The sequence below is a fragment of the Quercus robur genome, chromosome 7 (genome assembly GCF_932294415.1).
Source record: "Quercus robur chromosome 7, dhQueRobu3.1, whole genome shotgun sequence".
Classification (NCBI taxonomy): domain Eukaryota; kingdom Viridiplantae; phylum Streptophyta; class Magnoliopsida; order Fagales; family Fagaceae; genus Quercus; species Quercus robur.
In genome coordinates this window covers 36192996-36205701 of record NC_065540.1, presented here as the reverse complement: position 1 = coordinate 36205701, position 12706 = coordinate 36192996, and the positions used below count along the sequence as shown (strand labels likewise).

At 41.7% G+C, this 12706-nt stretch overlaps 3 protein-coding genes across 3 annotated transcripts; 2 read left to right on the top strand and 1 right to left on the bottom strand.

Annotated features, from left to right (window-relative positions):
* Window positions 1-1180: 1180 nt before the first annotated feature.
* Window positions 1181-2230, bottom strand: LOC126693258 (3'-5' exonuclease-like). Its single transcript, XM_050389176.1, has one exon. It carries the CDS (start codon window positions 2047-2049, stop codon window positions 1417-1419), a length of 633 nt encoding a protein of 210 aa, XP_050245133.1. The 5' UTR covers window positions 2050-2230; the 3' UTR covers window positions 1181-1416.
* A 5243-nt stretch (window positions 2231-7473) lies between these two features.
* LOC126691311 (uncharacterized) lies at window positions 7474-9498 on the top strand. Its single transcript, XM_050386363.1, has 4 exons — window positions 7474-7665; window positions 7768-8487; window positions 8875-9063; window positions 9355-9498. Exons 1-4 carry the CDS (start codon window positions 7474-7476, stop codon window positions 9496-9498), a joined length of 1245 nt encoding a protein of 414 aa, XP_050242320.1.
* A 666-nt stretch (window positions 9499-10164) lies between these two features.
* On the top strand, window positions 10165-11885 carry LOC126691310 (uncharacterized). Its single transcript, XM_050386362.1, has 3 exons — window positions 10165-11111; window positions 11343-11540; window positions 11594-11885. Exons 1-3 carry the CDS (start codon window positions 10165-10167, stop codon window positions 11883-11885), a joined length of 1437 nt encoding a protein of 478 aa, XP_050242319.1.
* Window positions 11886-12706: the final 821 nt, after the last annotated feature.

The window sequence follows — 12706 nt, the reverse complement described above, 5'->3', positions numbered from 1 at the left end:
AGATTAGACCACTGATGATACTTCATTTTTCAAGCAGGCTAGTACAGACCAAGGCTCTTGATATGCAACAACAAACACTACTATATTTTGTTTACCTCAATGCCAACAGTACCCACTATAATAACAAACTCTTATACAAATAAATGGTAAGACATCTTCAGAATCACCAACTGGTGAGAACAGGCTCACTGACATCAAGGACATTAGATAAGAAAAACATCCAACTGATTGATTCTACCAAAAATAGACCCTGCAGTCTTTTGAGTAATCAAATTTCCTAAACCCAACTTATTTATGCTACTAACTTGATGACCAATTTCTGAATTTGCCTCGAACAGCCAAAAAATTCCTGCATACTATGGACATTTTAGTTCATAAAAATGTTGTTGGGCCCAATATTACTTAGTATAGTTTAACCTAAAAGGGTTTGTTCATTAACTTTCCTAAATGAAGCTAACCATCAGAGCAAAACAAATGCTGCCACTACAAACATCAACACCAACCCATCAATCCCTGCCATACACAGCATGCCAGCTAAACTCCTTTTATCTTCTGCTACATCACTTTCACTGCAAGCACCACCCCTAATCTTTAGACAAGCCAGCATGAACAAGCACCATATCTACCCACTTATACTAATACAGAAATTCAATCATTAACTGAACTGTAATACCTTCTCCAATTAAGGTTACTGATAAGTGATAGGGAAAAAAATATTATCAACTTAAATCTTGATTTAATGACACCTACTAAAATTAATCCTCACAGTTTCTGCAGGAATGTAAAGGAGGTATTTCTACAATTTACATCACCTTTCCACCCATAAGATATGACAAGACTACATTCACCTCCTCCACTACGAGCACAGCTAATGGATACAAACCCCAAGCCATGTATGCCCATCCCTAAATACATACAGAAACTCACTACTTAAATTAATCACATCTCCCCCAAGCAAATGCTACATATAAGAAATTGACAAATCTACAAAAATTCTTCATCAAGCCTAAGTTGAGTAAGGCATACAAAACTATAAACGAATCCTACATATAAACCAAAAAAAAAACCCCTAGGAGATTTTCCAAATGCAAACAAAAGAAATGATGTCAAAAGGGCCACTGATACATCACTATCACAAAATAAATCCACACAATTCAACAACATCATAATTCCAAAGACATGAAGAAGACATAAAGTTCCATTAGCATTATATGTACCATTTCATATGAAACATAACATTTTTTTTGATAAGTCATATGAAACATAACATGCAATCAAGTACCAAACAAGTGCCAAATCCATACTAATTGGGCATTATATGTACTACCCATACTAATCCATCCAAAACCCACCATCCCAAATTCCATATTCAAGAACCCCAACAAACCAAAAAAACCCCCATAAACCAAAATCAAACTAGGCAGCATTCAAGGACCTGCCAATCTCAAAAGACAGAAAAGCATCAACACAAGCATATTGAATCTGATTATAATCGAGCCACTCATTGTCCCACCTACTCATAGTCACATGCCTTGGCTTATGCACCTCGAGTCCAAGCACAGCTCGAGCCAAACCCTTCAACCCAGCGTTCTTCAAATCCCTGTTCCCCAACCGGTCCACAGCGAGTCCACGAAGGTCAACCACATTCCCAACTTTCAAATCATAATCATCCAACAGTTTCTCCACATCACTCGCGATCCCAACTCCTACGAAAGTGAAATCCTCGTCGCCGAGAAACTCGATGAGCGAGTTGGGGAAGTGAGTGGCGTAGATGAGTTGGAAAATGAGGCAGCGTCGACCCACGCAGAGTTGGAGAGTGGCAACTGGGTTTTCGATGTTGCGGTTGAAACTGGGTCGCCACTCGACGTCGAGGCCGACGATGAGGTGGTGGAGACGGCGGCGGTGGATGCGGTAGATGTCGGAGAGCCAGGAGTCGACCATTTGGGGAGTGTGGGTGACGAGAGTCTGGATGTGGTCGGACTCGAGTGTGACTTCGAAGAGGTCATGGGTCTCTTGGTTCACTTCGAGGTCAATAATGCTCATAGCCATGGTTGTGAAAATGACAAAAGCAATTCTGAGAGTGTGTGTGTGAGTATGAGAGTGAAAATGCAGAACGGAGACTGATGGGAGACTGACTATATACAAAGAAAAAGGTAGTTACTTGGTGATCACGGTCATGGTGTGTGAATAGCTGTGAAGACCATCCCCTTTTTCTGTGTTCTAGTGCGTGTATTGCACCCTTCATACTTTTTTTTTTAAAAAGGGGGGTTTAAAAGTTTTTTTTTTTTTTTTTTTTAGAATAGAGATTTCTAGATAGCTACAAGGTTATTATATTAAATGTATTTTTGGATAGCTACAAGGTGAAATTTTTTTTTTTTGAAAGCGATAGCTACAAGGTGATTTGAATCCATTTAGTAAGGAAGATTTGAATTCTTCTCATAATTAGACATTTTATCAATTGAGTTAACTAAAACTCATTTAGTTTTATTTATTTATATTGTAATTTCACTTTAACTAAATTATTACACATGTAATAATTGCTTCCAAAATTTTGAAAATCCACACTTACCTCATAATAGTTTAAGAAAGTAAATATACATACTCATAATTTAGTGAGGTAAGTGTGTATTCTTATAGTATAAAATAGTAAGTGTAAAAAGATGTATAATTTCCCATAAGAAGAAGAAAAAAAAAAAAAAGATGTATAATTTAGGGGAGTTAAGTATAAACCTTATTCCAAAATGTAATATGTTGAATGGTAATATTTCAAATTTGTGGTGTTCGCTTTATCATCATGCCAAAATATCAATTTGTTTTTAGTGTATATGAAAATTAAACACTAAATCTGTTAGTTGATAATAAGAAATTTTACTAGTTGCATCAATTAGAAACTACTTTTAATTTCATGTTAAGTAAAGCAATGTTTCAAATTTAAATTATTTTAGGATGTAATAAGTTGAAATTTTTGCTAAGGTGCATCCATGAGGGTATTTATTTCTCAAAGAATGCGTATTTTGGACTATTTAAATAGTCTTTCAATCCTAGAGATGGTTAAAACCCATGTTAAAAGAGAAATGGGCAAAGGATAAATTTTTTAGTTTTGAATATTTTGATTACAAATATTTACCCTTACCCTGTTTTAGGTAATCTGTTGCCAATCTTGTAATATCACCATCTAGGGTCCCAAAACCTAGACCCAACCCAACTCTTCAAGCCAAAATCAGAAACAAATTCTTTTAGAAAATTTTTAACAAACTCTTTAAAGTTTAAAAAGAAAATTCTATAGGCAATTTAATGGTTTTGGACATTTGATGAGCGCGTGAGAGTGAGATTCCTATACTTTCGGCTTTTGTACGATGATTTTGGGAGAAATCTTCGTGCCTAAGCCTCTTCTTTTTTGTCCCGCCAAAGTAATGGGCTTTCAATTTTATAACAGCTGTTTTGATAGGAACAGCTGTAATCTTTATATGTATGTTTTGACTCTTGAGGAACTCAAATAAAAAAAATAAAAAATAAAAATGTTTTGACTCTTGGCCCAAATAAGAGTTTTTAACTTTCTATTTCAAGCCGATATATGGGTCTCTCCTCATATTGGGCCAGAGATTATAAAAAGGCCACCCTAGACCTACCCGAAAAGAGTAAAAATACAAAAAATGCTCTGCTAGTGCTAAATAACATGAAAACAGAGAGATACCTAGAAAGTGGGAAGTGGTTTCTCCCGCATTAAATTTAAACCCACAAAAAAATAATTCTATATATTGCATATGTTGCAATGGAGGGGATACTATGTGTAAGTAAGTTGTACCATTACACTTATATCGGATCTGCTCTTATGTTTACACAAAATAATGAACGGTTGCAAGGACGTTAAAAATAAATAAAAATGTGTTATTTCCTTGAAAAGTTGTGTGACCAAACTACACTATATTATTATATTATAATATGAGAGTTTGTAATGCTATTTGTCTCTAGTTCGATCCCCACTTCTTATATTATCTTATCTACACACAACACAAGTAATTCATGGGCCATGGCTTAAGTTTATCAGTAGGGTACTGAGGCAGATCCTCTTTTTTTTTTCTTTTCTTTTTTGCTATATATGTGCAAGGATTTTGATGATTACAACAAAAATCATGGTGACTTTTGTCTACATTGACAGATGAGTTGAACATTATTGGCACTTTTTGACCAAATTCTTAATTATGAGTTTATGACATGTATGCGACAATTAACAGAATACATCCAAAGTGTGTGCTGACTCCTTTTTTTTTTTTTTTTTTTTTTCATTAAACTCTTTTATATTTTCCTTTTTTTTTTTTGAGAGAACTCTTTTATATTTTTTTTTTCGTATTAACATGTCAAAAAAGTTACTACAAAGTCTTTTCGGCTTTATACAAGAATTTATCGTTACCGAAAAAAAAAAAAAAAAGAAGGTGGTCCATATAACATAATCATGGATTAAGCAGGCATTATGTTCTACTTTGGCCAGTGTCCCCTTCAAACTTTTAGAGTACAAATGGGATTCATCGGGAGAAATTATAAGATTCTCATGATAGACAAGTAACGTAATCCACCATTCTACTAAAAGACTCCCACCTATTTAAAATTGCTGAGACAGAAACTTTTTTAAACAAAAACTGATTACTGACTCTGCAATTTTAAACAAGTGAGAGTCTTTTAGTGGAATGGTAAATAAGTGACGTGATCCACCATGAGGACGGTATAATTTCTCATTTATTGGGCACTAAAACTCTAAAAGTGATGAAATCTATCTACCTATATAATACTAGCTTCTGAGCATGCGCATAAGTGCATGCTCAGATGCTCTTCTTTTTTTCTTTTTTCTTTTTTCTTTTATAAAGGTTAATAATTTGCATCTATTATAATTTAGAAGTATATATTTTTTTATTTTTCAAATAAATAAAAATGATAAACTTTAGAGATAAACAATAACTGTAATTTCTGTTTTGAAAGTGAAGTGAAAAAATTCTAAATTTTTAGAATTCTCTTTTTGAATTCAAAATGAAATTTGTTATTTGACATTTATGACCCTATTTCTAAATGAAGTTACCTTTCATTAATGAGGATATTTTTGAACCATATAAAAATCCAGTTAAAATAGGAGAATCCTCTTAAGGGTAAGTTTGGTTCAGCTTTTTGAAACTGGGCTTTTTGAAAAAATTGAGTTTTCAAAAAATGCGGTATGAAACTGGGCTTCTTGAAAAAACTGAGTGTTTGGTAAAAACTGTTAAGAAGTGTTTTTTTTAAAAAGTTAAGTATTTGGCTAGCACTTATAAAAGTAATGGTTTGAGAGGTAAATTACCAAAAAGAACAATGTATATGTAAGAGAGTTTATTTCATTTTTAAATCAACTACTTCAAAATACTTACTCAAAAAAAAAAAAAAAAAGCTACTTAATAATAATAATAATAATAAATATATTATTGTCATAATTATTTGTTATTACTATTACTATAATTGGTATTATTTTAATAATGTTAGTTTTTTTTTAGCATCAATTATTTCTTATTCTAAAAATTTTAAATCAAGTATATTATCTGTCTTACTTTAATAATGTTATCTATTTTTAATAATATCAATATCACTATTTTAATAATTTTTTTGTCTTATTGAATATGGTGTTATTTGTTCTAGCATGATGGTCTGAAGGGGTTTTAAAGGGTAAAGTTGGGTTTTTAATAAAACAAGTGGGCAATTTGGTAATTGAACCAACAATTCCTGAAAGTTGAAGTGGCTTTTTTGCAAAAGCTAGCCGAAGGTCCTTTGGCTTTATGGGGGTCTTGCACTTTTTGAAAAAACAACTTTCTTTCTAAAGCAGCTTTTTAATACCCACCTATAAGGGTAAAATTCCCAAGTCAAACAATGGGCCTTGGGCCCCATACAGAGTCCAGCCACAATCGAGGAGAAAATGGGGCACCAAAAAGACTTCCAACCCAACCCTAATAAGTCCAAACTTATTTAAAAAGATGTCCGAGGAGGAATGTCTCCTCGGACGTACCAAATATAGGCCCAATGTGCACCCTATCCATAATGAGGAATCACTCCAAACGAATATTGGTAGTAAGGATGAGCCTCACAGAGCCGGGAGAAGGAAGAGAGTATAGGATGTCCAGGGGGAGACCACAACTGCCGCATTAAATGCAAGAAAGCTACTTTTCTGGCCGCATTAATGTGGAGAAGACAGGCGAACAGTGTTACCTTGGCCACTGCAACTCACAGAAAGGTAGGGTGGATATCCGATGGGACAAGCACTCAAGTGAAGGTCCAGATGATCAACAAGTGTAAGACTCTTATTACTTTAAGGAGGCTATATAAGAGAAGGGCATCCCCATGAAGAGGGGATCGAAAAAAAGGAGAGAGAGAGAGAGAGAAAGACTATAGTTTTTAATCAGAAACCAAAGTGCACCCATACGCCTCCTCGGATCGAACATCTAGTGGACATAAAGGAGGTATTCTTACCTTCAAATCGCTGCATGGCCCAAAATTAACTAACATACACTTCGTTAAGGCCTAATTCTGTAACTCACTCTCTATAAATTCATTGTTTAGGGCTCTTTGGGCCAGAGTCACTTACCTGCTGGGCCTGGGCCCCAAAAATTACCCCTACAATTGGCGCCGTCTGTGGGAAGAACTTGTGTCTCGACAAGTGAAACCGTTAGAAATGGAAGGATCAGGTCCGCGCCAAACCGGACACACAGACTCTCAACGGCAAGACAACTTTTTGAATCTCGAACGGGGGAAAGATCAAGATAAACAGCGAGAGGGCAATGTGAACACCTCCCACACGGGCAGAAGTCACTCAAAGGGGAAAGGTCACGCATCCCATAAGCGAAATGATCGCAAGGCTTTATAGCAAGAAATCGATGACTTGAAGAAGAAGCTGCGCTGAGCGCAGCGAAAGCGTCCTTCACCCGGCTCGGACACTAGCAGTAAGGAGGATAATGAATACAGGTAGAGATCAAGAACCCCTCCAAGCGAGACTTTTTCCTATGAGGAAGAGCAACCTCGTAAACGCAGCCACAAAAGCCCATCTACCAAGGCCTGGCCAACGATGCCATGAGTAAGGCCCTAGACTGTATCTCCCAATTGCCTTTCACGCGTAGAATAGAGGGAGCAAAGCTTCCTCAACGGTTCCATCAACCAACCTTTGCCATATACAATGGTCGGACAAACTCAGTAGAGCATGTAAGTCAGTTTAATCAGAGGATGGCCGTCCATTCCAGGGACGAGGCGTTGATGTGCAAGGTGTTTCCGTCCAACTTGGGGCCTATGGCGATGAGATGGTTTGATGGCCTTAAGCCAAATTCCATAAATTCCTTTAAGCAGCTGACACAGGCTTTTGGTTCCCGCTTCATTACCAGCAGCAGAGTCCCTCGGCCCCTAGATTCCCTCCTATCCCTATCCATGCGAGAATGAGAGACATTGAAGGCCTATTCATACAGGTACTGGGAAATGTATAATGAGATAGAGGGAAACTACGATGACGTTACCATTAGCACATTCAAGAGGGGCTTATCGACAAAGCATGGTTTAAGAAAGTCCTTGACTAGGAAGCCGGTCACTAGTGTGCGCCAACTCATGGACAGAATTGACAAGTACAAAAAGGTTGAGGAGGACCAGCAAACGGGGAAGGGCAAAGCGAAGGTTGTCCCTTAGGAGAGGAGGGACTTCAGGTCGGACCGCTTTAATAGCAGTAACAGGCCGAGAAGAGACTACTCGGAACAGTCTGGATCCACTGGGGCACAGGCAGTCCATGCTGTGTTCCGAGAACCATTACACAAGATCCTAGAGAAGGTAAAGAGTGAACCGTTCTTTCAATGGCCAAGCAGGATGGCAGGTGACCCCTCGAAACATAACCAGAATCTGTATTGCGCATACCACCAAGAGCCGGGTCACATCACCGATGATTGTAGGAATCTGAAAAACCACTTGAACCGGCTTGTCCAAGAGGGGAAGTTGAGGCATCTATTACATCACCCTGTGGGATGGCGGGAACAATCAAACATCGAAACCAGGCAAAGCACATTGAGGCCACCCATTGGCACAATAAATGTCATTCTCGCCGCACCTGGAAGGACCGGATCCAGTCCTCTCAGAGTGATGTCAGTGGGCAGGCTCCCGCCTGAAGCTGACGACAGGGAATCCAAAAGGGCCAGAGCGATGGCCACGCCCTTAATCGGACTCTCAGATAAGGACAAACTAGGAACCCTTCAACCCCACGACGACGCCCTAGTCATCACGCTCAGAATTGGGGGTTATGACATGAAGAAGGTGCTAGTGGACCAAGGCAACGCTGTGGAAGTAATGTATCCCGACTTGTATAAAGGATTGAACCTGAAGCCAGAGGACCTGTCGGCATACGACTCCCCTTTGGTCAGTTTTGAAGGAAAAACCGTCACCCCGAAGGGCATGATTAGGCTGCCTATACAAACAGACTCAGACATGGTGGAAGTGGACTTCATTGTGGTAGATGCATACTCCCCCTACACAGCCATCGTGGCCCGACCGTGGCTTCATGCACTAGGGGCTGTGTCATCAACCTTACACCAAAAAGTGAAGTATCCGTCAGGAGGTCGAGTGAAAGAAATAATAGGGAACCAGGTGATGGCCCGGCAATGCATAGTGTCAGCAATCTCATGACGACCAAACAGTGAGCCCTCCACCTCAGCCGAGAACGGCTTATAGCAATTAATGACCCTGGTCCCAGCCCCGGGTAGTGGAGGATCCACCATGGCGGTGAGTTGCGAGGATCTAGAGAAAGTACTTGTCGGATCAGACCCAAAGAGGTTTTTTCTGGTCAGCTCAGAATTACCGCACCAAGAAAAGGTGATACTGATCAATTTTCTCAAACAGAATGTGGACGTATTTGCCTGGGACGCCTATAAGGCCCCTGGGGTTGACCCAGATTTCATTTGCCATCACCTTAATGTTAGCCCTGCCGTAACGCCTAAGAAGCAGCCTCCTCAGCGACCATTGAAAGAGTATGCAGACGCCGTGAGAGAGGAGGTCACAAAACTGAAGAAAGTAGGGGCTATCAAGGAGGTATTCTACCCCGAATGGTTAGCCAACACAGTCGTGATAAAAAAGAAGAATGGGAAATGGCGGGTCTACGTAGATTTCACGGACCTAAATAAGGCCTACCCAAAGGATCCTTTCCCCATGCCGCGGATAGACCGATTGGTGGATTCGACCATCGGACACCCCCGAATGAGTTTTTTGGACGCCTTCCAAGGCTATCATCAGATACCCTTGGCTGCCGAGGACCAAGAAAAAACGGCTTTTGTCACCCCCGTCAGAAATTATCATTATAAAGTGATGCCCTTTGGCTTGAAGAATGCCGAGTCAACCTGCCAAAGAATGATGACTAGGATGTTTGAACAGCAGATGGGTAAGAGCATCGAAGTTTATATAGACGATATGGTGGTAAAAAGCAAATTGGTGACCAACCACGTCAGAGACCTTGGCTATATCTTCTGAATTCTAAGAAAGTACAGACTACGCCTAAACGCATCCAAGTGTTCATTTGGGGTGGGATCAGGGAAATTCTTAGGTTACATGGTGACCCACAGAGGCATCGAAGTTAACCCTGACCAAATTAGAGCTATCCATAGCCTACAGCCTCCTCGGAACCTTAAAGAGGTCCAAAAGCTCACCGGCATGATTGCCGCTCTAAACCGTTTCATTTCCCGCTCAGCGGACAGATGCGGGCCTTTTTTCCTCCTATTGAACAAGTGGAAAGGATTCGAATGGACTGAAGAGTGTGCTTTAGCTTTTCAGCAGCTTAAGGAATACCTCGCCTGACCACCAATTATGTCCAGTCCTGAGGCCGACAAGATGCTATTCTACTACATTGCTGTAGCCTCTCATGCAGTGAGCTTAGTGCTGATCCGAGAAGACAATGGCACGCAATGGCCCGTCTACTACGTAAGCAAATTGCTGCACGAGGCAGAGATCCATTACCTCCCCCTCGAAAAGGCCGTCTTGGCAATCGTACAAGCCATGCGAAAGCTCCCCCACTATTTCCAGGCACATACTGTAGTTGTACTAACCTAACTCCCCCTGAGGACCATACTCCGGAGCGCCGACTACACGGGCAGAATTGCCAAATGGGGGACGATTTTGGGCGCCTTCGACATTAGGTACATGCCTCGCACCGCTGTGAAGGGTCAGGTCCTAGTGGATCTAGTAGCTGAATTTGCGAAGCCCATACCAGAAGGAATGGGAGAAACACTAAGCCCTGACGGGAAACTGATCAGTACAATCTCACAGCAAGAGCCTAGTTGGTGGAAAGGACACATCGACGACGCGGCCAACCAAAGGGGCTCAGGGGTGGACCTCGTTCTGGTCTCCCCCGAAGGGATCACCGTCGAAAAATCGTTGAGGCTTGGTTTCTCGGCCACGAATAACGAAGCAGAGTATGAGGCACTATTGGAAGGAATGTCAATGATCCAGAAACTGGGCGGAAAATCCGTGAACATGTTCTCGGATTCGAGACTCGTTGTGGGACAAGTAAACGGGGAGTTGGAGGCGAAGGATGAAAGAATGCAAGAGTACCTCGTCCAAGTTAAGCGCCTGCAGACCCATTTCTTTCACTTCAATCTGGCGCACGTGTCCAGGAGCGGGAACACCCATACTGATTCTCTTGCAACGCTTGCCACCTCCTCGACTCAACTACTTCCTCGGGTTATTCTAGTAGAAGATCTCTACTGCCCAACGACGGTGAGGGCCAACCCAATACGGGTCCACAATGTCAGGGCTGGACCTAGCTGGATGGATCCTCTAGTGCTGTTCTTAAAACATGACGTCTTACCAGATGATAAGAACGAGGCTGACAAGATTAGAAGGAAGGCTCCTCGATTCTGGTTGTCCGAGGACTCCAAACTGTACAGGCGCTCATTCTCAGGGCCGTACTTGTTATGTGTGCACCCAGATGCCACTGAACTCGTCCTAGAGGAATTACACGAAGGAATTTACGGAAGTCATACGGGGGGTAGGTCCCTGTCCCATAGGGCCATAACGCAAGGTTACTGGTGGCCAAGCATGCAGAAAGAGGCGCAGGAATATGTAAAGAAGTGTGACCAGTGTCAAAGGTTCGCCCCAAATATACACCAGCCGGGCGGAAACCTTAACCCGCTGTCCAGCCCTTGGCCATTCGCACAGTGGAGCCTAGACATCCTAGGACCATTCCTCAAAGCAGCAGGGAACAAGAGATTTCTTCTCGTCGGCACAGATTATTTCACAAAATGGGTCGAAGCTGAGCCGCTGGCAAACATTAGGAACGTTGATGCCAAGAAATTTATTTGGAAAAATATCGTCACTAGATTCGGAATTCCTCACACCCTGATCTCGGACAACGGTCTTCGGTTTGGTAGTAAAGCTTTCAGAAGGTATTGTAGCGAGCTGGGAATTACCAACAAATACTCCACACCGGCTTACCCGCAAGGTAATGGGCAGGCGGAAGCCGTCAACAAAACTATAGTGAATGGGTTGAAAGAGAGGTTAGACGACGCGAAGGGGAGGTGGGTGAAGAGTTGCCCCATGTCTTGTGGACGTACCGCACCACACCTCGCAGGTCCATAGGGGAAACCCCCTTTTCAATGACCTACGGGGCCGAGGCTGTTATTCCTTTAGAGATAAACTTCCCGACACAAAGGACCATCGCATTCTGCCCCAGTGCTAACAACGAACTTCTAGAAAAGAGCTTGGACCTCATCGAGGAAAAAAGAGAGAGCGCAATGGTCCAGCTTGCCTACTATCAGCAAAAGCTCAAGCAAGGTTACGACGCCAAGGTAAAGCTAAGGCCCCTGGCGCTCGGGGATCTGGTATTGAGGAAGGTCCTGGGCACTGCGAGAAACCCTATGTAGGGAAAACTCGGACCAAATTGGGAAGGCCCATATCGTATTACCTCCATAGCCGGTATAGGGGCCTACTTTTTAGAAGATTTGGATAAACGTGTAGTGCCACGCCCTTGGAATGTAAATAACCTGAAAAGGTGCTGTTATAATGAAAGACGTAATTCTTGACGCCATACTACTGTGCAGCTACTTTGGCTAAATGTTAAACAGAACCCAAGTCCTGCCTGGCTCCTCGGACCACAGGCTTGGGGGAAATTAACAACTCTACCATTTTCGCTAAGTGTTAAACAGAACCCAAGTCCTGCCTGGCTCCTCGGACCACAGGCTTGGGGGAAATTAACAACTCTACCATTTTCGCTAAGTGTTAAACAGAACCCAAGTCCTGCCTGGCTCCTCAGACCACAGGCTTGGGGGAAATTAACAACTCTACCATTTTCGCTAAGTGTTAAACAGAACCCAAGTCCTGCCTGGCACCTCGGACCACAAGCTTGGGGGAAATTAACAACTCTACCATCTTTGCTAAGTGTTAAACAGAACCCAAGTCCTGCCTGGCTCCTCGGACCACAGGCTTGGAGGAAATTAACAGCTCTACCATTTTCGCTAAGTGTTAAACAGAACCCAAGTCCTGCCTGGCCCCTCGAACCACAGGCTTGGGGGAAATTAACAGCTCTACGATTTTCGCTAAGTGTTAAACAGAACCCAAGTCCTGTCTGGCTCCTCGGACCACAGGCTTGGGGGAAATTAACAACTCTACCATTTTCGCTAAGTGTTAAACAGAACGCAAGTCCTGCCTGACTCCTCGGACCACAAACTTGGGGGAAATTAACAAC

Bases quoted from the DNA above. Each gene is read 5' to 3' on its own strand.
- LOC126693258 (XM_050389176.1), bottom strand. From the start codon at position 2,049: ATGGCTATGAGCATTATTGACCTCGAAGTGAACCAAGAGACCCATGAC.
- LOC126691311 (XM_050386363.1), top strand. From the start codon at position 7,474: ATGTATAATGAGATAGAGGGAAACTACGATGACGTTACCATTAGCACA. The intron at 7,666-7,767 runs GTTGTCCCTTAG...ACTGGGGCACAG, and splicing joins CGGGGAAGGGCAAAGCGAAG to GCAGTCCATGCTGTGTTCCG. The intron at 9,064-9,354 runs GTATTCTACCCC...TTTGGCTTGAAG, and splicing joins AAGTAGGGGCTATCAAGGAG to AATGCCGAGTCAACCTGCCA.
- LOC126691310 (XM_050386362.1), top strand. From the start codon at position 10,165: ATGCCTCGCACCGCTGTGAAGGGTCAGGTCCTAGTGGATCTAGTAGCT. The intron at 11,112-11,342 runs GTTCGCCCCAAA...TATCGTCACTAG, and splicing joins AAGTGTGACCAGTGTCAAAG to ATTCGGAATTCCTCACACCC. The intron at 11,541-11,593 runs GTGGGTGAAGAG...CACACCTCGCAG, and splicing joins TTAGACGACGCGAAGGGGAG to GTCCATAGGGGAAACCCCCT.